Raw genomic sequence first — 26,262 nt, 5'->3', positions numbered from 1 at the left:
CCTCCTAGAGAAATGGAAATAAAAACAAAATAAATAAATGGATCCTAATGAAACTTCAAAGCTTTTGCACAGCAAAGGAAAACATAAGATGAAAAGACAACCCTCAGAATGGGAGAAAATATTTGCAAATGAAGCAACTGACAAAGGATTAACCTCCAAAATTTACAAGCAGCTCATGCAGCTCAATATCAAAAAACAAACAACTCAATCCAAAAATGGGCAGAAAACCTAAATAGACATTTCTCCAAAGAAGATATATCGATTGCCAACAAACACATGAAAGGATGCTCAACATCACTAATCATTAGAGAAATGCAAATCAAAACTACAATGAGGTATCACCTCACACCCATCCAGTGGCCATCATCAAAGTATCTACAAACAATAAATGCTGGAGAGGGCGTGGAGAAAAGGGAACCCTGTTGCACTGTTGGTGGGAATGTAAATTGATACAGTCACTATGGAGAACAGTATGGAGGTTCCTTAAAAAACTAAAAATACAAGTACCATACGTCCCAGTTTTCCCACTACTGGGCATCTACTGTGAGAAAACCATAATTCAAAAAGAGTCATGTACCACAGTGTACATTGCAGCTCTATTTACAATAGCCAGGACATGGAAGCAACCTAAGTGTCCATCGACAGATGAAAGGATAAAGAAGTTGTGGCACATATATACAATGTAATATGACTCAGCCTTAAAAAGAAACGAAACTGAACTATTTGTAGCGAGGTAGATTTACCTAGAGACTGTTACACAGTGTGAAGTAAGTAGAAAGAGAAAATCAGTATATACCATATGCTAACATATACATATGGAATCTAAAAAAAAAGAAAAGCAAACAAACAAACAAAAAATGGTCCTGAAGAACCTAGGGGCAGGACAGGATTAAAGATACAGTTGTAGAGAATGGACTCGAGGACACAGGGCAGGGGAAGGGTTAGCTGGGACCAAGTGAGAGAGTGGCATGGACATATATACACTACCAAATGTAAAACAGATAGCTAGTGGGAAGCAGCCACATAGCACAGGGAGATCAGCTCGGTGCTTTGTGACCACCTAGAGGGATGGGATAGGGAAGGTGGGAGGGAGTCCAAGAGGGAGGAGATGTGGGGATATATTTAGACATAAAGCTGATTCACTTTGTTATAAAGCAGAAACTAGCACATCATTGTAAAGAAATTGTACTCCAATAACGATGTTAAAAAAAAATGAAGTAAAAAAAAGAAAACATTTTGGGAATTCCCTTCAACTCCTCGTGGAAAATTGCGAGTGAGTGCAGCTCTCTGCTTCCCACCCTCTCCACATCTGCCTTTCCCCATGCAGTGATCTCCCTATGCAGGATTAGCGTAAGCCTGCCTACGAGAAAATTTATATTGCTTTCTGTTCACATACAGCTGGCCCTGGAGTGAATATGATGCAGTAATTCAAATTAGACTAGCACCTTTCGATCTGTTCATGAATGGTGTTGCATCCCCATGAGTGAATTAGAGCACTGTGGTTCCTGGGCAGTGGTATTATACTTGCAAAATTTGTGCTGAATTAAAAATATATATCATCTAAGATAGAAATAAGAAATCCCAGGCCTCCAACATTTATCCAGAGTGAGTTTCAGTTTCAGTGCAGTTTTTCATTATTGTCACTGTAGATTTACTATTCCCAACTATGAGAGCCAGGATAAGCAGAGATTGGGTTAAGAACATCAAAGTCACGGCCAACCTGGGGATTGTCCCTGCTTACATGCTTAGATATTCTAGCTTCTAAGTGAGGAAACTCATTTGCTAAGGAAACAAGTTGGTGCAGTTGGGCGGAACCTAGTTCTAAACTAGTAAAGTTTCCACATGAACAGTTTCATCCTGAAATTGAATATTAGTCAGCTTTTCCCTTCACTCCCTACCTTGAGGAAAGCTTTGCACTGCAGTTAAACTGGGGAGGGAGGTTGGGTTGTCGAGGAAAGCAATGGGAGTAGAATGGGAAAAAGATATTTAAAAGCAAACGATATGTGAGGCCATGCAAAATATGTTCTTCATTAAGATAATTCTCCGATCTTTTCTCCCCCTAGCAGTAGAGCCCTGGGGTCTCTTAGCAGAGATTAGTCTGCTAGATGGTAAAGGATGTCCAGACTAGGGATTGAATCTAGAAAACCCTGGCCTTGTAAGGGTAATATTTTAACCACCTAAGCTAGTTAGTTGCAAATGAAGCATATGAACTGTGGACTGCATATTAAATGTGACAAAAAGAGCAGGGAGTTATTTCTAGGAGATACTTGATTTGTTTTACTAATGGCCAGGAGCCCTGCATCTTAGCCCCATGGGTCGCAGCTTAAGAATTAGGTACCCTCTAGCTGGTACCTCTCTGTTGTTACTACTTTTCTCTGACCAGTTACATCTACATATGGGTCTATGGGGAAATGAAAATATAAGGAGCCAGGAAATGAATGTGTGAAAAAACTGTTAGATTCATTCGTTCACCCAAAAAAGAATGTATTGAACGCCGAGTCAGCAACACTGGCTGTGCTTAGCTGTTAAGAGATAAAATAAACAAGACACAGTCAGTGTCCTCAGGGAACTCAGAGATCATTAATAAGATGCTATAAGGCTATGAAGGAAAAGTACGCAGAGTGTAAAGAAAGTACAAAGGAAGACCTTCTCCTTAAGCAAAGAAGAGCATCCACTTGGTGGTCCACCATGCTCAGGCACAAAGGAGATTGTGGGTTTTACCTTTCCAGGCTTTCTTCAGATTCTGTGCGATTTTGAGGCTGCCTGGAGGCCCAGTGGGCCTGCTATGGCAGGTCAAGGGCACTCTTACAGATGTGTCTGAAGATAAACTGGCAGGTCAGCACGCTCATTGGAGGTGGCGACCAAGATTCAGAACAGTGTAGCAAGCAGAAGCTACGGTGAAGGTCAGAGTGCCATACATACCTCCAGGCTCTGTTCAAAGAGAACAGACAGACTGGGAACAGCCTCAAGACCTTCAGACGTAGAAGCAGAAGGGCCAGCAACAAATCTGTAGACAAGTGACTTCTCTCCAGATATAAGATAACACCATACCAAGTCTCCTTTCTCTGTAAAGACCGTGATCCATGCAACCAGACCTGCAAACACCTAGGAACCATCTGTGGAAGAAAAGCAGTTGCTTCTCTTCAGCATTTTTACCCAAGAGATAAGGTTTACTTTTAAAAACAGATGAACAAAACGTTGTCAGTAATTTAGTATAAACAATTTTTAATATACAAAAAGTTGAATGAATTTTACAGCGAACACTGGATACCCAACAACTAGATTCTACCACTCGCTTTTACTGTACTTGCTCTACCATATGTCTAGCCATGTATCCATCTCTCTCTCCATCCATCTATCTAATCGTTGATGCATTTCAAAGTAAACTTCAGGCATCATTACATTTCACCCCAAATTATGTACATACTTGAGCATGTATAGCACTAATTAAAGTTCCATATTTGTTTACGGTGCATTTTTTCTTTCAAGATAAAATTTATATACAGTGATACACACAAATCTTAAATGTAGCCTTTGATGAATCCCAACAAATGCTTACACCTGTGCAATACAAACCCCTGTGGAGATACAGAACGTCAGTGTCATCCCAGGAAGTTCCTTGTGTCCCTTACCAGTCAGTCTCTGCCCTCCCTGGCAATCACTGTTCTTAAATTTTACATCATAGATTAATTTTTCCTGCACTAAAGTTACATACAAGTGGAATCATGTAGTATTTAGTCTTTTGTATGTGGCTTCTTTCACTCAGCGTAATGTTTGTGAGGTTCTTCCATATCATTGCACGCATCAGCTTATTCCTAATGTTGCTGAATAGGATTCCCATGTGGGAAATACACACAGGCGCGCCTCGTCGTATTGCACTTTGCTCTGTCGTACTTCCCAGATACTATATATATTTTTCTTACAAATGGAAGTTTTGCGGCAGCCCTGTTTTATCAGATGATAGCATTTTTTAGCAGTATTTTTAATTGAGGTATGTACATTGGTTTTTAGACATAATGCTATTGTACATTTAATAGACTACAGTGTAGAATAAACATAACTTTTATATGCAGTAAAAAAACCATTTGTGTGACTTGTTTTATTGCAATATTTGCTTTATTGCAATATTTGCTTTATTGCTGTGGTCTGGAACCAAACCGGCAATATCTTTGAGGTTTACCTGTGAACACAGTTGCTTATATATTCTCTTGATGATGGACACTTGTTTCTCAATGGATTTAAAAATCCGTCGTGTTAGACAAAGTGTAGGATTTGTAGTAAGATTTGGGCAAAAGTTAATACTAGTCAGCATGTGGAGGCTCAAGACAAAAGATGTTTGATTATATACAAAATAAATAGATTGTATTTTTTCTGAATATCCCAGTGGTAGTGTGCTTAAATTTTTTAACCCTGCTAATAGTCATCCAAGGAAAGACTGTCTTGTAAGCATTTCTCTTTTTTCCAGCAGATACGGGAAGAATGCTTGTCCCCATTTTGGCCTTTGACCTTGCCAGATGAGTGCTGTTCTCTATATGGGGTCACATGGGATGACTTCATAGGGAGGAGGCTCCAGGTGAAGGAGAGGTGCTGCAGTGACTCAAGCCCCTCAACCTTCTTTCTATTTGAACCCCAGTCCCTTTCTTCTTGTCTTTAAAATGAAATTCAACCATGGCAGCACCCTTGCTTAAACTGACACACTTTCTCAAAATGAGAAGATTGGTAGTCAAATACAGTGAAACACAAGGAGAAGCAATTTGCACGTCACAGCGGCAGCTGTCAACAAAGTGCACGGTGTAGGTGAAGAGAATATGGCATGTACTTCTAGCAGAAGTGGGTGGGTTCTGGTCTTGCAGCCTCTCACATAGGAAAATATGGGGAGATATTGAGTAATTGCATTATTAGTTTCATTTTTATTTAATGTGATTAATCAGCAAATACATACCTTAAAATATTTCTTAAGAACAAAAATATGATTCGGTTCAGCTTTTAGTTCAAAGAGCCTCTTCAGTTACTAGTTTGAGCCGGGGAGTGTGGCTTCTTGTTTTGTGTTCATTTTGTTCTATTTCTGTCAAAAATGACAGGCTAAACTGAATATCTGATCACAAGAGTCACAAAAGAACGCTTCAGTCTAATGTTCTGATCAGTTCCCAGAGTGTCATTAGGCAAAAGAGAGGGCTAAATTTGGGGAGGAAGGAAGGGATGTGGAAGACTTCACTTTCCTTTACCTGCCATTAGAATGAACAGCTCCCAGTGTGCCCTGGGATTGTGTTTTCTAATAGTATTTTCATTATTGAATGAGTCAAGTTCTTCAGGGCTCAAATCATATTCTCTGACGGTAAAGAGACTCCTGACGTTATCAGGCCCTGAATGATTAGGTAGTTTCCTGCCTTGAAAGGATTCAGGAAACCACTGTCTTTGAATATTCACTTGCAAAAGGATCTTCCTTTGTTAGGTAGGGAAACTGTCTCTGTGAGACATGGATGCAGATCCAATGACAACTTCCCCAGTCATCTGCTCTTTAGAAGGGGATCTGTGACAAAGGTGGACCCCTGGGTACAGGGAGAAGATTTCGTTTCAGATCCTCACTAATCCAGCTCTTACGTGCTTTTGAATTGTTATTCTTCTCATGTGTTCTTTTTTAATGTCCTGTTTTTCTAACTTCAAGTTAGTGCCCTTTTTAAGCAAAACCTATGTTTTTTTCTTCCCCTAGAGGAAATACTATAGGAAAAATTTATTAATTTAATGCTATGTACCTTAAAACACGGAACCTACATTCAATTAAATACAATTCCTACATTTATATCTGTGTTACTTGAAATATAGTGTTTGCATATGAATTTGGTTTATTTTTTCTGACTTGTGTAGGACTTAACTTTTTAAAAATAGTTCACTTAATGTACATTAGAATTTATTGCATCTCACTAAGTATAATTTTGGCCTAGACAGTTTTTAGTTATGATAGCTACTTGACTGGTATCTAGAGGAAGAAAGGACTTAATCTCAGGTCAGACAAAATGAAAAAACAAAAAAGAACTAGAAGACTTTAATTAAGGTAAGTGTTTAACGATAGATTGAACCAATCAGCAATTTAAAAACAAAAAACTCTACCCATGCCTGACCTGGGGAAAGGAATTATGTTATTTTTAGTCACATCTGAGAAACAGATGATAGATTATTCTGTGTGCAGACTGGTAATGCAATCCCTCCTACATCAGCTATCAAAATAATAAAACAAAGTAAAATGTCATTGGGCATTACACTACAATGGATGATCCTTCATAGTCTTTGATTTTCAGGAAAATAGAGAAGTTTGCTAAATGAGAATTTTTTTTAAAAGATATCATTAGGGAATAATGGTATATTCCTATCAGGTTCAAAATATTTCTCTGTTAGCAGATTCATAAAGGTTATGAAAGATGAGACAACTTAATTTTTTACCAAGGGTAGGGCTGGGTCCCTACAACTCTGTTCCAAGCTGTAGCTTGGAAATGAAATTGGTTTTAATTAATCATGAATTTGTGCCAGAAAAGTGTTCACCCTGTTACCGTGGGTCTAGGCTGTTTGAGATCCTGTTTTAACAACTTTCTTTCCACCCCCTCTTTTTTTTTTCTTTTTTTTAAACTTGGAAGCCAAGAAGAATGGGTGGAAGGTGAATAAACGTTTTTCTTTTTGATCCAGCAACTTGTGCGTAGAACTTTTAATTATACAGAAGAGATAATTCAGCAAGATATGCACTGAGACAGAATTGTATTTTAATTTATTGATGACAAAGACAAGATTTTATTTGAGTTTTAACTGTTGGCCGATAATTAAGCCAAATGTTTATAAACGAGTAAAATAAGGATTGAAATAAGAAAGACGTTCAATCTCTGTGTGAAGATAGGAAGAAAGTAGACTAATATTTAGGAAACAAGAGGCTAGTCCCTGCTGAGTGATGTTGAGCAAGTTATTACCATTATCATTATTTTTCTTATTTATGGTAGATTTAGTAAATATCGTGGAAAATCTACTGTCATTCAAGAGGTTGTCTCTGTTTATATAAAATGAAATAAAGTATTAGAAATTGGCTTTCATCACTTATTATTTCAGAATTTGTGACTTCTTCACACCTATTTTTTTCACATAAAGCTCTCCCCAGGTCAGAAATAATATTGCTGCTTTCTAGGGTTCAGCATCCAATAGGTTTTCACAAAGACAACTCTTAATTAGCCGTTAAGACTCCTCTTCATTTCAGATCATTTCCCTGAATGTAAATAAGTCCTAGTGGAAAAAGGATGCTGCTTTTACAGTCACGAAAATGGTTTAATCCTAATTCCCTGTCCAACTAACCGTGATCCCGTAAGTAAGCCATTCAACCTTTCTGGACCTTGGCTTTCTCCTCTACCACAGAGATATAATGATACTTTAAAAGTGCATTATAATGATTAATAGACGTGAGAGGTCTTTGACAAGTTCAAAGTACTATTTAATTTTATTATCATGAATAACATAAGATACGTGAAAATATAGTGAACAGACTTCGCTTTCTTGGCTGGATGCGTGAAGGGATGGCTTGAGTAAATGTATAGTCACAAATCATTCTCTGCGCACTCATAATCGGTGTCTACCGTCTTCTCGAAATCCTGAATGGATCCTGGTGCCATCCCCTGTGAAGGCAGAATTTCCCCAGTTATCATCCAGGTTTGGATTGGCCCAGTTCATCCGCAGTGTCTTTACTCTTCCGCTAAGTGGTGATGCGCCATATGAGTAGTTGGCATTCTGAACCACGCTACCTTGGTTACTGTAAGGGTCTTGTCACTTCTGGGAATTCAGAGGCCTCCTGGAGCCCCTAATTTGTCTCGCTAGAAGCCCTAGTGAGGGAGAGATGCTGGGTCAGCCTGCTTCCCCCGACACATTTCCTAAACTAGGATTATATTGAGTCACTAAAATACATGCTTCAGGATGGGACTTGAAAAGACAGCCGACTCAGGTTCTGGGCGTGAGAGCACTGTGTTCATTGTGTTTAGTTCGGGCAGCCTGCTCTCAGAGTTCTGGTCCGTGAATCCTCACGGATGAGTCCCAAGGATAAGGCCATTCGAACATAGTTTGAACATACACAGTGCCTGTTACAGAGTAGGCACTTAATATTTTTTAAAATGAATTAACAAGGGATTCATATAATAATGTCTACTGAGTACCTACTTTATCTGTAATTGAGGGAAGTACATAAATATATGACATGATTCTATATCAAATATTGTAATTTACTTCAGAAGACAAAGCATGCATACATGAAATCTTTGAGTATTAAAGTGGAGAGTTTTTAAGTGATAGAATGAATGATTTAAAGTATAGGACTCAGGCTTCCCTGGTGGCGCAGTGGTTGAGAGTCCGCCTGCCGATGCAGGGGACACGGGTTCGTACCCCGGTCTGGGAAGATCCCACGTGCCACGGAGCAGCTGCGCCCGTGAGCCATGGCCGCTGAGCCTGCGCGTCCGGAGCCTGTGCTCCGCAACAGGAGAGGCCACAACAGTGAGAGGCCCGCATACCACAAAAAAAAAAAAAAAAAAAGTGTAGGGCTGTAAGAATTCATAGAAGTAGGGGACTAATAAAGAAGTCTCTTAGGAAGTGAAGCTTGAGGTGGATTTTGAAAGATGGATGGCCCATGAGAAGGTGAAAGGGTGTTGGCATTCCAAGAAGTAGTAACAGCCTGAGACAATGTCTGGAAATGGAAATGGGTGTGTGTGTTTTACTCTTTACTTTTGGGTTTGGGGGAGGGGGTTGGGAAGGGGAAGGGTTTGAAGTGGGTATTTAAAATACAATTATAGCATACAATATATATTATAATATAACCTATAGAGTTACTCATAAATGTGCACTAAGATGTATTTGTAAAGATATTTCTTAATTCAAATAGCAAGCTTTTTTCAAGTAATTTAAATTCCATCAGCAAGGGAATGGTTAAATAATTTATGGTGCCTTCACATCATGGAATATTAGGAAGCAGTTGAAAAAAAGTAGATCTTTGTGTGCTGACATAGAAAGACCACCATGGAAAGACATAACAGTGTATTAATGGTGAAAATGGATTCATGTAGGAGTTGTCAACTTTGAAAACTGATTTTAAAAAGTCAAAGTGGTATTTCAGGAAACTTACTGGGGTGACACTGTGTCAAACTGAAAGTGAAGAGGGATGTTGGGAGATGTTTGCATGTGTACATAGTAGGCCAAGGATAGAGACCTGAATGGTAAAGAGAGAGAAGCCAAAGCCATTCTGCAGAATGATCGCAAAGGACTTCATGACAGATTCTTAATACAGGGGATGAAGGAGAGAGAAGAGAAAAGAGATTTCCAGGTTTAAGTTTAGGGAATAATATACTAAAGAATGATTTCTACTAACTGGAACAGACCCATGTTAATAGGAAACATTTCTTAAAGAAATCATTTATTCATTTATCTATCTACCTGTCTATTTACTTATTTATTTTTGCTTGTTTTTCAGGATGGAAGAAACAGTACGAAATCTACTGCAGAGTCAAGGACCTCCAGAACAGAAAAAAGAAGAAACTGTTAATATAATGGTCTATCAGGTACACCACGTGTCTTGCTCTTGGCTGGATACTGGTTGGCTTGTGTTGCTTGGATTTCTCTAGCTCTGTCCTCCCTAACCTGGAGATAAATAAAATAGGATGGTCCAGACCCCAGTGCTGGGAGCCACACCAGTCACCTCTGTTACCCGTCACCTCTGTTTGAGGCATACTGTACACATTCATTTAACTCATTCATTTCTTGTACTTTGTGAAAGGAATTGTAGGTTTGGTTGTAGGAAGGTGCAAAAAATACGTTTATAGAGATGCAGAGAGACCTATAGAAGTATCGCGGTACTCTGTGGTCAAGGCTGTAAGAGAGGCATGTACAGCATTCTCTGGAACACAGGAGAAGCGCTGACTCTTCCTGCCCAGGGAAGGTAAAGAATACTTCCCAGAGATCTGACATTTAAGGTGGACCTGAGGGGTAGAGAACAAGAGAAAGAACGTTCCAGGCAGAGGGAAGCCTAGGTAAAGGGGCAGTGGTATGAACGTGCATGGCAGGCTCCTGGAGAGTAAGAAGCTCACGGACACTGCATCGTGGCTGGTGAGATGACAAGTTTGATGGTGAGACTGAGGGGACATGGAAGAGCTGGCCGAGGTTATGCCTGTCTTCTCAGCTCATGGGTGTGGTCTTGCTCCTCAGGCCATGTGGAGTCTACAGAGGTCCAGAGAGAGTCAGTGGTCAATGCACTACCAAGTTGTCTTTTTTTCTTTTTTTAATTAATTAACTTTTTTGGTTGCACCGCATGGCACATGGGATCTTAGTTCCCCGACCAGGGATCGAACCTGCGCCCCCTGTATTGGAAGTGCGGAGTCTTAACCACTGGACTGCCAGGGAAGTCCCAACAAGTGATCTCCTGATAGCCCTTATCCCACGGTGTTTTAACATTAGCGAAGTGACCAGGCTGGGAAGCAGGGCATCTAATCTGAGCATGACCCAAGTTGGCCATACAGATGAGAAGGCTCTGACAGCAGAAAGAGCCCAGGCACTCTATCTAGATCAGTGTGGGACTTTCATTGAAGAGCACTGAAAATCACAAATAGGCACCCAATGTCCACTGCACGACTATGCATAGGGGGCTTTCAAAACCTAAAGAAAGAAAGGAAGTGGGCCAAAGTTTAAGCTGATCACTGGGCAGCCCTAGGTTTTGGCTAGCTAAAGAGCATGTGGGTGTGGGGAGGCAATCCTAGGAATCCGGCTGGTAAAGATCGTTTCACACTAGCGTCCCTGAATTCACGGGTGCTGGGCTCTGCAACCCCACTTGTGATGACAAAGATCGAGAGGAATCTGACAATAAAAGTCACAGTATCATATAAAGTTAAGAAATCTAGATAGAATTAACCTTAAGAAGTCTATGTCCTAAATCGTTGACTCTTGAGACATCTACAGAACTACAGTATGACAACAGGGACAACTGTTCTCTATCTCCAGTGAAAGCAGTATAATGAGTTGACTTAAGCCTCCTTGGAGGAGATGAAAGTTAGCTCCATAGGGACTTCGCTGGCTGTCCAGTGGTTAAGACTTCACCTTCCAGTGCAGGGGATGTGGGTTCAATCCCTGGTCGGGGAACTAAGATCCCACAGGCCTTGTGTCCAAAAAACCAAAACATAAAACAGAAGCAATATTGTTACAAACTCAATACTTTAAAAATGGTCCACCTCAAAAAAAAATCTTGAAAACAAAGTTAGCTCCATAACAACAGTAGAAAAACTCTCAAATCCATTTCTCAGGAAAAGGTTTAGATTCTTCTTGAGGTGGCCTTCACATAGGAAAGGCATGCCCGGCTTTTCCTGATGTGTGGTCGCCTACGGTAAGGATAAGTATTTAAGTCCTCCTAGCTCTGAATCTTTCCTAGGTATTACATTTGCTTTGGCAGAAAATTGATGTATAAGTAAACACTCAGACTTGACTCTGCATTAAACGGTTCTGTTTAGCCTTAAAGAGTCATATGAACCTGAAATGTCAGTCTTCTGTCCCCACTCACAGGTAACACCAGGCTTTAATTAGAACTAAGTAATTCAGCATCCCTCCTGTGCTTTTTCCAGTCTCCTCATTGTGGCTCTGTTTCACCAAGTTCTTATTTTCTTTTCATCATTCTTCGCTAATCTCTTCACACACTTGTTAGCCAAAACCATGGTATACACTCTTATCATCAGAATTCGTTTTGTGAAACCGGAAGCCTCCTAGAAAAACAGAGAGACTTTTAAAAATGTGTTTTCCAGCTATTTCCTCTTAATCACCCAGTCTATTAGATTTGGGGGATCAGCTCTTCTCTCTAGAGTGGAGACAGTTACTGATGTGAATTCATGCTACACGGAAGGGATTTTTCAGCCATTGCTCTCATTGGCCTCAGGCTCATTATCTGGGAAATTGGAGAGAGATTTGGGTTACATGAACCATAAAGCGTCGTTTGTACATTCAACGGCTATTTATTGAGTTTTTATTGTGGACTAGGCACAACGTTGTCCTCTGGGGATTCAAGACATGAGAATAGAGAGAAGGGTGGCACTGAGTCCCAGGGAGGTCCGTCACCTCAGTCATCCTAGTGTTCTAAATATGGCGAATAGTAGGAAAGTGGGCTGTGCAAGATGTATGTGGTGAAACCAGTGGACTGCATAGTTAACACTCCCTGAAGCCGAATTCTTTGTTTTGGCTAAGAGCTGGGAAATGTATTGCTTCATAATATGGAGGGGTATTAGCACACCTGACTCAGATTTTCCAACTATAAGATTTCTCTGACAGGAACCAGAGGCCCATGCAAAGCTGAGACCCACAGGAAAGCCAGAGTGGGTTTTATTTTCTATCATGGAAGTGTTTGTTCTGAGGCTTTTATCATCGTGTTAATAACAGTAGAGTAACAGCTTTCTGAGTTCCAGGCCCGTGCTAATTGCCAAGCATGCATGTGAAGGGTGGTCGTAGTTTGTTCAAGGGGTGTGTTCCTGAAGACTTCTCAGAGTTGGTTACTTGTATCGTTTAGAGCTTGTGTAATTTCACCTGGACCAGCTCAAAGGTCAGTAGGTGTTTCTGTTCAGCAGCTGAGACAGACCCGCCCTGCGGCTGTCAGTGGTCTCACGGGCTTTGTCACTGTGCACTTCTTGACTCTCTGTAATTTGGAGGGTTTGCATCATTTCAAGGTTTGGGCATGAAGTGACATTAATGCCATTTTTATGTGACTGCAGTTTCCAGTTTGTCTAGTTCAGAGCCCCGTTGACTGTGACTAGACTGCAGCTCATTCGGTCCCCACAACTGTGCAGGAAGTACTGTCACTATCCTCACGTTAGTGAGGGTAGACGGGGACGTAGGCTCCCAGAGGTGACCTCTTGCCCAAAGGTGCAGCCTGGAAGTAGCTTAGAAGGGATTCGAACTGTAGTCAGTCTGACTCCATGGCCTCGACTCTATGCGGAGAATTTCTGGAGAGATGAACTGATGGTGCCCAAGTTATGTAGCTAGATATCATCTAAGTTGGGACTTGAACCTAGGCCTTTCCACTGGCTCTTTAGAGCTCTCTCCATTCATTCATCCGTCCATTCATTTGCTCATTCATTCATTCAAATGACAGTTATTCATTTACTTTTGGACCTACGTATGTTAGATTCCTGTTGCTGCTGTAACAAACTTAATGGCTTGAAACCACACAAATTTATTCTCTTATAATTGTGGAGGTCAAAAGTCTAAAATCACTGTACTGGCGGGGCTGCATTCTTCCGGAGGCTTCAGGACAGAATTATTTCCTTGCCTTTTCTAGATCCTAGCATTCTTTGGCTTTTGGCCCTTTCCTGCATTCTCAAAATACATCACTTCAGACTCTGGTTCCATTGTCATTTCTCCTTTTTCGGAGTTTGACTCTCCTCCCTCCCTCTTATAGAGAGACTGTGATTACGTTGGGCCCATCCCCATGATCCAGGATAATCTCCCCATCTCGAGATATTTCATTTAATCACATCTGCAAAGTCTCTTTGGCCATAGAAGGTAAGGTAACATAGTCACAGGTTTTGGGGATTAGGTAGGATGTGGACATGTAGGCGAGGGACATTGTTCTGTCTATCACACTAAGTAACGCGTGAACCCAGCAGGCTGGCAGTACCTAGCCGATGCCAAGCTAAGTGCTGGAGATACAAAGAGGCCTTTTCCTGGAAAGCTCAGTTTATAGGATGCTGGAAATTGGGGAGGGAAGGCAGATAATTAATTGAATATATGCAACAATGTGATAGGAGCCCACAAAGCAGCTTGCACAAGTTCTGGGAACAGAAAGGAAGATGCCACCAAACCTACTGCACTGCTCTCTCCAGAGACTCTTCTCCTGCCTAGGACTTCCTTTCAGCAATCCTTTAACCTTTTCTTTTAGTCTCTGTTGTCACGGACTCAAGAGGCAGGCACCCCACAGCCTGCCTTTCTCAGAACATCTTATATCCCTGGTATTTTAATATAACCATCATACTGTCACGACACATATGTTTGGTGCTTTACAGTTTTCAAAGTGCTTACACAAAATGGATCTCATTTGTTCATTTCAGCAGCCTCTAAATTAGATATTAACCTGCTCATTTTTAAGGATGAGTCTCAAAGAGGACCGTTTCAACTCTGGCAAATGCTAAGTGGTAGAACTAGAAATAAATCTCAGACTTCCCTAAGCGAGATACATAGAGTGAAACTGATCAATTACCAGTGGGATAATCGGGTGGTGGAGCCTAACTTCCCAGCTCACAAAATCTTTGTCTCAAAATACAAAAGTAAGTGAAAGGAAACTGAAATCAATTAATAAGCCATATAATGTTTGTGCCTGACATTTCTTCTGTGGGAGAGACAAGCCCATGAGTAAGAGAAATATTGCCAATATATGGAGGGAAAGTGATATACCTAACACCCAGGATAGGTTCCTTTCATTATGGGAAAATAAAAGACCTCAAAGATTGTCTGCAGAGGAGACTGAAAAAGGAGAACCATCTTCCATTTCCCTCTTGCTCTGTTTCTTTCCCTAGCTCATTCTTTCTAGGTATTTGGGGGGTTCTTCTGTATCATATGATACATTCTTGAAGCCCAGGTTACCATTTCATTTAGTTGAGTAGTTAGGAAACATGTTAGAAAAAACATTCATGATTCGATATGAACGGGAGCAGTTCAGCGTAAATGAAATGGAACAGCTAGTTGAGAGGACGATACGCCTTCAGCTTCATCTGTCAAAATACTTCAACACAGGCAACCAAAGATACAGAGAATCGTAACAGTAATGATAGATTACCCATTAAAGTCCTCTTGTGTCTGTAGCTACCTTTTGTGCTGCTTTGCTGTAGCTGATAGATTTCCTCTTGTCTCTGCTTTTCTCTATGGAACATGAATTGAACCCATTAGCTTTATTTATTTGGAAAGAAAAAAGTGGACAGATAAATGGAAGCACTCGTGAGGGGGAAAAAAACCTGCACGTGGTACAGCTTCTGCCACTAACGAGACTTTTGGCCTCAGACTGTCACTTAAACTCTCTGGGTTCCTCCTTTCTTTTGTATTTGTGATTGAAGAGGTTTTGGATTACTTCAGGGACCACAAACACAAAAACCTACAATTGCCAAATAATGTAAATGGTTAAAGTAGGCCAGGTATGAGAACAATTGTGTGTCCTCTGGAGGGTTACATTCTATTTTTCCACTTTTGATAAGGAAATAGGTACAGAGAGATGTGGTGTTTGCTTGTTTTTTGTTTGTTATTCGAAGGCAAAAGTCTTGCTTTTTAAAACCATGCAGTCGCAACCTACACTTGGTTTAATTCCAAAGGGCAGTAGGGAGTGGTGGAGACTATGGCAGACTGACCGAAGAGCCTCTGTCCGGTCTGAAGGCAGCAGTCACAGCCCCACTGCAGCAGATCCAGATGACTCAGAATGCACACCGGTGTGGACAGACGGCCATACATTTCAAAAGAAGGTGAAAGTTCAAGTTTTTATGAGCAGTTTCTTAGTCTGTAAATACTGGCTTATTTTTTTTATACATGGATTAAATAAAACACGTGCTAGACTCAGGGCAACAACCGTCCGCACAGAAAGATGATTTCAAGTGGTTTTTTCTTGCTCTTAGAACTCTGGGATTTTGATGCTTCTGTGCAATCCCGTGAGGCCTGGTCTACACAAAATGCAGCATGGAGCACATCACCCTACCGTGCTGTGCCCCCCCGTACCACCCCAGGCCCCGCTTCTGACGTGCACTGAGCAGCTGCTGTGTACTGGTCAGAGTCCAGTCATTTCACAAGTGTGAGCTCACTGAGTTTTCACAAGAACCATTTGAAATGTCTCCATTTTACAAAAGAGGAAACTGAGGCACAGAGCTGTTAGATTGCCTGCCCAGAGTCACACATCACCAGTGTTGGGTCCCTCAAGTGACTTGGCACCCTTTAGGCAGGCAGAGTAGGTCTCCACAAAGATGGAGTGCAGGAACTTTGTCAGGAGGTGCAGTGTGTCATTGTCCCAGGAGAGGCACAGAGAGGTTGACATAGTACACAGCCCTGTTGTAACGGTGTCCACAATCAGCTCTCTTCACCCCTTTACTCTTCCCATCTTCGTGGAGAGCCCTGCCTGAGCTGTGTAGCTTCCGAACCCAGCTCCATCTCTTCTAATGATGCCCTAAGCTCAGTTATTGAACTCTTAGCCTGTGTTTAAAGCAGTACGGTCTGATACCCAAGTAATTTCCATTCCAAGTGATCTAATTGAAAATCAAAATGATTTTTTCCTTAAATAGTTCCTTAAAAGTAGTCTCAGATGTGATTAAGCAGGTGATGCTTGGGGAAAGGGCACCTTTCTAGTCATCCTAAAATCTGTCAATCATCAAATATATATCCAGATTCTTTTATGTACACAGAAAACATGTGATGTAGGCTGGGGCCTTCCTCATTGAAGCCCAAGTCATGCCTAGCAGAGATATTACTTTATTTCATAAATTAGAATTTTTTAAGTTGAAGTATAGTTGATTTACAATGTTGCGTTAGTTTCACGTGTACAGCAAAGTGAGTATATATATGTATATATGTGTATATATATACATATATATATATATACATGTATATATAACTTCTTTTTCAGATTCCTTTTCCTTATAGGTTATTACAAAATATTGAGTATAGTTCCCTGTGCTATACAGTAGCTCCTTGTTGGTTGTCTATTTTTTATATAGTAGTGTGTATATGTTAATCCTAAACTCCTAATTTACCCCTCTCCTCCCCTTCCCTCTTTGGTAACCATAAGTTTTTTTTCTATGTCTGTGGGTCTTTTTCTGTTTTGTATATAAGTTCATTTGTATCATTTGTTTTTAGATTCCACATATAAGTGATTTTATATGATATTTGTCTTTCTCTGTCTGACATACTTCACATAATCTCTAGATCCATCCATGTTGCTGCAAATGGCATTATTTCATTCTTTTTCATGACTGTGTAGTATTCCATTGTATATATATGTACCACATCTTCTTTATCCTTTATCCATTTATCTGTTGCTGGACATCTAGGTTGCTTCCATGTCTTGGCTATTGTAAATAGTGCTGCTGTGAACATTGGGGTGCATGTATCTTTTCAAATTATGGTTTTCAAATTATATACCCAGGAGTGGAATTAATGGATCATATTGGTAGTTCTGTTTTTAGTTTAAGGAACCTCCATACTGTTCTCCGTAGTGGCTGCACCAATTTACATTCCCACCAGCAGTGTAGGAGAGTTCCTTTTCCTCCACACCATCTCCAGCATTTATTATTTGTAGATTTTTTGATGATGGCTGTTCTGACCAGTGTGAGGTGATACCTCATTGTAGTTTTGATTTACATTTCTCTAATAATTAGTGATGTTGAGCATCTTTTCATGTGGCTTTTGGCCATCTGGATGTCTTCTTTGGAGAAATGTCTATAAACATTCTTATCAGGCATAGGATTTTTTTTTCTACTTTTAACTTCACCTTCTTTCCCTGTAATGACTTAAGTGTATCTTAGGCAAATTCAAAAATGTAAGTGCACTCGAAAGAAAAGTTAGGGTTGAAAAATTAATCACAAAAGATACCTTTCTAAGAAAGCTTTTTAAAATAACAATATTCCTACTATATTTAAAGTGTGAGTTTCCAAGCTTCTAATATAATAGCATTTTTTTTTCTTGAGCATATGTAAATGCAAGACAAAACTGCCATTTGTGGCTCTCAGGAGCTGCAAAGTTCCTGACTCTGTTTCCTGGCTGAGTATCAGAGTCACCTTAGGAAACCTTAATAGATTCAGCTCTCCGGGCACCTTCTTTTATCTCCAGACTTACCATGACGTGTCTTGTTTGGCTGTTTCTGAGTTTGATGGGTCATTTTGATTCCTCTGGTCCACAGATGTGTTGAGGACCAGTGAGGTACTTCAAAACCTATCCAGTCCACCACCCCTGTTTTCCTCGTTTTGTGAAGGAGAAAATGGAGCTGGAGTTCAGCGCGTGCTATATGCATTTCTGCTGCATCTGTACTGATTCTTTCATTCACAATACTTATTTCAGTGAGTGCCCTGGCATTTAATTAGCCGAGAGATCTGAACTCTTGAGAACTCTACAGAGAGGTTGACTGTAATTTATACAGATTATTCCAAAAAGTGTTTGTTTCTCTTTTTTTACCTAAACAAAATGTGGTGAACAAATGCGAATCAATAGGTCAGCAGTGAGTACATTCCCTGAGTGCACACCAGTTGGGAAAAATGATCTAAAATTCTGAGTGTTGAGAGAGTGGCTAAGTCTTTACACAGGTATTTATAAAATTCTGATACACGATGGGATGGGAAATATTTTTATTGAGTGCTTTTATTTACGTGGCCTGTAATCTGAGGAAGTCTCAAGTGCCTTTGATTCTGCTTGAAGAAATTTGGCCTTTTCTCTGAATTGCTGTGAACTTTGAATTGCTGCTGAAGTGGGTAATGGTAATAAAGGGAGTATTTTTATTGTGTGTTAAGCTTTAAAGGACTGAAACTGTTCCTCAAGGAAGCTGTTTTCTTCCTTCCTCTTCCTGTTTAGTTTTAAGCAACATCCTGTCTTCATATAATAAGTTTAGATAAAGGAGGCAGGATTTCTTAAAGCCGAAGTGAGATTCAGTGCAGCCAAAATCATTGTCCTTCATAAAATATTCCTTTTCTCTTTGAAAGTATTCTATAAGATGAATGTGTGATTTTACACCCTACAGAAATACTTTCCAGAAGTTTTCAAAACAGTCTCTGTTAGCACGCTGACTGAGGACAGGGTTCACCTCCGTAATTCCAAAGTCATACAAAATACTTTGAAAGGAATAGAGGAGTTTCAAATATCACTCAGAGTTTAAATAGTTACCTACATTCTTCTTGGAAATTTTAAATTCCTGGCTTAATAGGTTCTGACCCTTCTTTCTCATTCTCAATTTCTGCCTACATTCTGTGTGCAGACACGAATACGTTTCCTGTTAGATATTTTGACCCAGAGCTGAACTCTTATCAAATAAAAGCAGAATGTGGTCTCTCTGTTAAAGCGTATGTAACCTATGAATAACATGGTGCCCCGAAAACTCACCTTCTCTTCCTACAGGTGAGCTGCTTATTGTCAATGAACATGAACTGCTTTCTGCAGCTCATCTCAGCAGAGGGCGCGGCTTTGTTTTGGAAACCCCAGACGGTGTCTCAGGTCAGGAGGCTGTATGGGTAGAAATCAGAGAACGTTGCCCTTTCGTAATTGTGTCGCTTGGGCAAATAGTTTGGGCGCGTCAGACCATTAACCGGGCATATCAGTTATTTCTTCCTCTTAGGAAACAAATGAATTTCAGCAGGGCAAAATCACGATGCTATCAATCCTTCAACTTTGATCCTACTTTCTTAACTCACATGAGGCTGCAAAACTAAATTTTGTTTTTTTTAGGGCTTAGCTTATCAATGCTTTATGAGATGGAGATAAAATTGTGTGTGGGGGGGGAAATGGACAGTGTTAGAATTAGGAAATAATTAAGAAAGAAGTGGAAAGTACCTGCTAGGAAAAAAAAAAATCTTTTATTGCTGAGATCTCTCTTATACTGTAACCTTTCAGCTGTGTTGTCCTTACTGATTTTGCAGGCACAAGCTAACACAGCATGGCAAGAAGAACCACCAGGTGTGGGGTGAGAGGAAAATGGTCTGGGTAGGGGTCTGCTGTCTGGGTTGAAGCCAATGCAGGGTTCAGGTGTTCACTGGCCTGATAGGCACATCTGAAGAGGCAGGACCACAGCCCTTGCAGGCTTAGAATCTTGTACTTGAGCCTGACAACAGCTTCCAGGCTTGGGAAAAGTAGCCACCTGCCAAGAAAGGACCTTCCTCAGAACTCGACTATAAGACGAGGGTTAGACGATCAGGTTCTCAACCCACCTGTGCCCCAGCCCAGACCAATTCCACAGGGTCTCCAGCAGCTGAGCCTGGGCCCTGGTGATTTTCAACATTTCCCCAGGTGATTCTAATATGTCACTAGGCTTGTGAATCAGGTCAACACCTTGATCGGGAAGATCTTTTCTAGCCAGCTCAACTCTGTGAGGAGTGCAGGGAAAAGATTCATAAGGAAGTGTGACTTACAGGGTGAAGGGGAGCTGGAAGGTCAGTGGAGATTCAAGGTTTGTTTTTCTTCCCGCTAAGACTTCTGCTGTTGCCTGGAAGGAGAGGTTATCTAATCTAGTTTGCATAAGGTTTATGCCAGCTGTGCCAGGGTCCAAAGGTGGAGGATTTGCAGTCCCCCATGCACTGGGCTGTGTAAACACCTCAGGCTCGGGAAGGGTGGAGACAGTGACTGAATACACGTTGTCCCATGCCCGTCCCCCATGCCTGTCTGTTGGCCACTTATTCAAATGTGGATGCCAGCAGTGCTCAGTTTTTCTTCTTGGCCCTGTGGAAAAGCTAATTCAGATTAATAAAGGGAAGAAGCAATCTGAGAAAAGGAACGTCGTAGACCATTAAAAAGAACACCGTGAGCTCTCTGTGGCCCCTCTCCTTCCAGAGACCCCACGTATAATGGATTGTGGCTGGAGAATGCATGAAGGCGAATTTAAGTAAGAAAACATTTCAGAGTCAGAGAGACCTGGAAGCGGGTCCCATGTTTCTCACTCAATTAGCTTTTGTCATCTCGGGTAACTTAATCGACTTGAGGCTCACTTTTCTCTTCTCTGTAATGGGTAGAATAAGGCTAAACGGAAAGGGTGCTGTTTTCAAAGTGTGTCACTAGACGTGGTTTCATCTAACAGTTGGAGATAGTGTATGATAACGTGGATAACACATGTTAAGTATTCAACAAACAGTAGCTATTATTGTTAAACATCTAGCCTTATCTATCTACTCATCTATTCTTTCTCTTCATATACCCAGATGCTTCCTCTTACCCTACCTCACTCTAGCCTACCCTATCGGCTAGCACCACAGAAGGTGTGAAAAACCTAAAGGTTCAAAATTGGAGAAAATGATGAAGCTATGAGAACTGTGGGCATTTCAGCGGGGCTAAACCCAGGACCAGGTCCCCTGACAGGACTGGCCTTTTTGGTGGTATCTTCTCCCATTGTGCAATCTTGTCATCCCCATACCCTATCTACCAATATTTTCTCACTTAGGTATGTTTCCCTGAAATTCCATCCATTAAAGCATCATTCTATGTAAGGAATAAAGAATTAAGAAGATACGTACTTAAGGGGAGTCCTTCACATGTTAGTGTGACCCAGTTAAATCTGCAGGCTTTGCTCTATCAACCCATCTCAGAAAACTGAAATTTAGAATTTGAGGCTTGGAAGGAAAGGAGACAGGAAAATAATTTTCCTAAAGTAATTTAGGAGCTTATAATCCCCTGTGTTTATTAAGTCTGGGTGAGACTCCACCTTGGAGAGGGGTACCAAGGGAGAAAGGTTTTAGGAAGCAGCATAGGGATATGGAAGGGAAGAGAAAGCCAGCAAAAGCAACGTACAAATTGCAACCATCATTTCTATGGTTTGCTCAGTGCCATATGCATACAAAAGAGCGAGAAACTTCTTTGTCCTCTCGCCTTCATATGCTCAGGACCCAGACCTCAGGCTGGGGCTACCATAAGAAACCGTTGAGGGCCTGGTATGATCCTAGTGCCATTTACTTTATGCCTTCTGTGGGATGCACCAGGTGTCAAACTGACAAGTTTAAAGGAACTTTTGGAGCAAGCCCATTGAATTGGGGTCTTAAAATGACTTAGATTCTTCCCCTGGTTAAATAAACAGCCAAATATCTGTAGCAATTCATGATGGTTCCATTGTTTTGTAAACTGATCAAAATAGATGTTTTTCTGTGTTCTGTTGGGTTTGCCACCACACCCTAATAAATTTTGTATCTACGCTAAATTAATAAAGTAGCGCAATAAATTCATTTCTCCCCATTAAAGCCAAGCCTATACCTTAGTCTGAATTAGTAAGCTTCTACTGTAAGTGATGATCTGAAAACAATGCCATTGCAAGTGTTCTCCGACAGCCATTTTTATTTCATTTACAGAATAACTTGTACATATATCCTTAAGGTACTAACTAGGCTGTATTTCTCTTGAGTCATTATGTCTAATTTTTCTAATCCAACTATTACTGGATTTTTTTCTTCTCTGTGCATTTTTATTACCTCTTCTTCCCTGAGCATTTGCACATCACCTTTGGAGGATCAGTAGTGAAAATTGCCACAATAATAATTACTATGTACAGCTTACACTTTCACGGCATCATCTCATTTGAAACTCATACACTAACCTTTCAAAATAGGAAGGGCAAAAAGTTCAAGTTCACTTTACAGATAGATGAAGAAACTGAGTTCCACAGAGGCAGTTGACTTCAGAAGTGTCATACAGTGTCAGGTCACAGTGGACGTGGTCCTTTGATTCCAAGTCCTGTAGTCTCGTAGGGGTCGTATTAATTACATTCTCCACTAGTGGTTCTCATAGTTGGCTGTGCCTTGGAAGCATCTGGAGAGTTTAAAAAATTTATGATGTCCTGGTTCCATCCCAGGGATTCTGATTTCATTGATCTGGGGTGTGGCTTGGGCATGAGGATTTTTAAATCTCCACAGATCAATTCTAATGTGCAGCTTGGGCTGAGAACCACTGTGCTACAAGGCATTAGATTCAGCTGTATATTTTTCCTTTCTTGCTCATCATGGTGACGGTTCTTCCAACCAGGGTCTTCTTTTCATTAACCTACCGCCAGCATTTCCCTCAAAGTAGCCAACCTGCTGCCTCATGTTTAGGAAGCATACTGAGCTTCTGGGGAAGGTAGGAGTTGAGTGGGCCCTTGAAAGACATTAAAGTTCAGATAAATGGAAAGGTCCTTTTGTTCTGTGGGTACTCTGATGAGAGACCGCAGAGGATGATGGGTATTCTGGTGAGGTACAGCAGAGGATGATGGGTATTCCAGTGAAGTACAGCAGAGGATTGTGGGTATTCCCATGAGGTAGAGCAGAGGATTGTGGGTACTGTGGTGAGAGAAATCAGAGAATTATGGGTAAACGGAAAGCCTTTAGAGGCCAACAGTATGGGTTCAGATCCTGACTGAGCCACTCACAAGCTATGTAATATTTGAGGATTTACTTAAGCTCTTAGGGCCCTGGAGACCTTCCTCCCAGCCACATTCAGCCCATGGGTTGGTAATGACCTCACTGCTGAGGGGGCAGTGAGGGATCAGAAGGCTGGCTGAGACTTTGGGAGACCATGAGGACGTGCAGCAGGTAGGTGGGTCAGTGAGTTGCTCAGGAAAATGATTGGAGGATAGGGTGGGCCCAGTTCAGAGGCCCGCACCGATGGAGTGAGAGCTAGCGGACATGTCTGGGGAAACAGAAACCCTGCTGGTAGGAAGGCCTTGCTGGAGATGGAAAATTGTTTCACTTGCATAAATAGGAGGGACCCGTGGACACAAAGAAAGAAAGACAAGATTCTAAATTCACCCTAATTAGTGTTGTCTGTTAACTGAGCTTGAGGCCTATTTTCCTTTTTAAAAATGCTAACGAGGACTTCCCTGGTGGCGCAGTGGTTGAGAATCTGCCTGCCAATGCAGGGGACACGGGTTCGAGCCCTGGTCTGGGAGGATCCCACATGCCGCGGAGCAACTAGGCCCGTGAGCCACAGCTACTGAGCCTGCGCGTCTGGGGCCTGTGCTCCGCAGCAAGAGGCCACGACAGTGAGAGGCCCGTGCACCGCGATGAAGAGTGGCCCCCCCTTGCCACAACTAGAGAGAGCCCTCGCACAGAAACGAAGACCCAACACAGCAAAAATAAATAAATAAAATAATAATTACATCTGCAAACATCCTTTAAAAAAAAAAATGCTAACGATTAGCAAGTTTCAGAGAGTTACCGAACTAAGACTTTGTCCTTGACATAATGCAAGGCAGAGGCTGGAAGGACAGTGTAAACTTGTCAGAGAGGATGTGGGCAGTCAGGCCCCAGGGCTGCTCCTCGCAATGAGTTCCTCAAACCCCTCTCAGCCCAACAAGTTCAAAACCTTCCACTTGGAGCTGAGTTTCCAGCGTGGCCTGAACCATAATTGCTTCTGACTCTCTTATCGGTGTCTGGGGTCATTCTGGACACGCAAAGCCAGCTGAGTTTGATGGGCTGAGAGACTGAGAAAACTGGGCAGCATCCTTACTGCGTAGCAAGAGCTACAGCCAGTGGGCTTCAGAGCTGGTGTCTTTAGTGATAGGAAGAGTCAATAAAGGAATGATCTGGTGTCTTGGAGACCAAGGCTGCTTGGAAGGGGTTGGATCATTTCATATTGTATTAGGGTAGCCAAGAGCTTAGGGCATTTTTACCAACTGTTTATTGTGATGTTGCTGTGTACCTGGTAGCCAGCCTCTGTTCTCCGTGATTTTCTAAGGAAGCAGTTGTAGTGTGACACGTGAAGGTCAATCACTGTACAGAGATGAACAGGATAGTTAGCAAGTCTCAGGTGCTCAGAAGGAGGAAAGTTACCTCCAGTCCCCAGCTACATCATTTTGCACGTGAGGAAACAATGTCACAGATACCCAAGGGGCTTGATCAAGGCAGCCCTGCCCATGAGTGGCACACCTGGGATGAGAAATCTGCTCAGTAGCTAGTTTTATGCTTCCTCCCTCCTTGCGGCAACAGAAAGTTGCTTAGCACTGAGATGACGGTCGCTGGGATCTAGAAGACTCTTTGTAGGAGTAAGTTGGGTGACCTCTGGGAGAGCCTTTTGTTTCAGGAACCAAAACTTGGCTGGTTCATTATTCTTTAAACGCACAGAGATTTTGCGTGAAGAAAATGCTTGCTCAAGTTTTTTATGCACATTTATATTACTTTTCATATGTATGTGTGTGTGTATATGTATATGTGTGTATATATATATAATATTCTGACTTTCCTAATTGTCTATTAGGATCATGCTTATTTCTTGCAAATTTATCTGAATCTCCTTCTCTCTCTCACCAAGATGAATCATCTGGCAGGGTTACAGGTTGTCTTCACCAAGTAGCTCTTTGTCTGTCTACACCCACTGTGGCTGTAGGCAGCTTGTCAGGATGTACGTCCCACTCGATGCCAAAGAAACACCTCAAGTGATAGCTTTCTGCCACTTTCAGGGGTTAGGGATAAAAATAAGAGTTTTAATGTCAAAATGCACACCAGGACAACATTGCTGGCAAGATTTCTTCCATAAAATGCTCAAACAGTGGGGCCCTATGCTGTGCATTGGGTTTTGCCTGACTAGAGAGAGCAGGTATTATGCAAATTATACTAGGAAAAAAAAAGTAATATTCTTGCTTGATCCTTAAGTTCCATTTAGGTGCAAATAAGTGAAGCTGCTCTCTGTTCTGACATGAGCCCCCGAGAGAATTAACTAGATAATCCATCTCTGACTTTCAAAAGTACAACTCATGCACCACATTAGAGCTTTTCTTTTAGGTAACTCCAGCAAGGAGAAAGCAGGGAGGAACCGAGATCTTGATGAGGAGTACGCCTGCGAGTCTCCAGAAATTCCCAGGGCATTTTAGGGTAGACCACTATACGGCTTAAAAGGGCTTCTTTGTGAGATGCGTGTGCTGGGGCTGTCCCTTAAAGCATAAACATGCAAAATCTCATTTTCTAGGAGTGGAAATCAATGTAGTGGTGCTTTCACCATTTATGCAAATGGTTTACCAGTCCATTGCTTTATCTTTCTGGTAGCAAAATTCTGGCTTAAAATATTGATAGTTTTTTGTTGCAAGTACTTAAGAATATTTAAGTAGTTCAGCGTTAAGCTTGTGCAGTGTCATCAGAGGTAAATCGGGGCGATGCCATCCCTCATGCAGCGCGATCACATTCAACAACACTGGACATTCATTAAATGTTTTGTGTGCTGTGCAAGGTGTGGTGATGGGGGTGTGATATATAAAACATTCCAACCGCTGAGAGTCTTACATTATAACTGGGACCTACTAAACTGCATATAACATCTGTTTACTGAATTTGGAATGATAACTTTGCTTCTCCATATGAACTATTATTTTTTATAATAATAATTATTATTACTATTATATTGTATTTGAACACTTAAAGAATTCTTTCATGGCAGAGACTTCCCAATTCAGTTTAACAAACTCAGAAGATACGTAAATATTTATCTGCCAGTAATTGTCAAAACAAGAATATATATATATAGTATTGATCATATTTTCTGAAACAAAAATTTGGATACATTGGTCACCTGACCCTATGTATTTATGGGGACAGTGGGATAGAACATTTTAAA

General features: G+C 41.2%; 1 protein-coding gene across 1 annotated transcript in view; it reads left to right on the top strand.

Moving 5' to 3' along the window:
- The window catches only part of NCKAP5 (NCK associated protein 5), a 971,312-nt gene that overhangs the window by 626,236 nt on the left and 318,814 nt on the right, over positions 1 to 26,262 (top strand). The window contains exon 6 of the mRNA XM_082840997.1: positions 9,482 to 9,569. Within this exon, the coding sequence (XP_082697123.1) occupies positions 9,482 to 9,569 (88 nt within the window). The remainder of the gene's footprint in view (positions 1 to 9,481; positions 9,570 to 26,262) is intronic.

Source organism: Leucopleurus acutus (assembly GCF_964270905.1).
Source record: "Leucopleurus acutus genome assembly, chromosome: 6".
NCBI classification, from domain to species: domain Eukaryota; kingdom Metazoa; phylum Chordata; class Mammalia; order Artiodactyla; family Delphinidae; genus Leucopleurus; species Leucopleurus acutus.
This window is presented reverse-complemented; position numbering and strand designations above follow the sequence as displayed.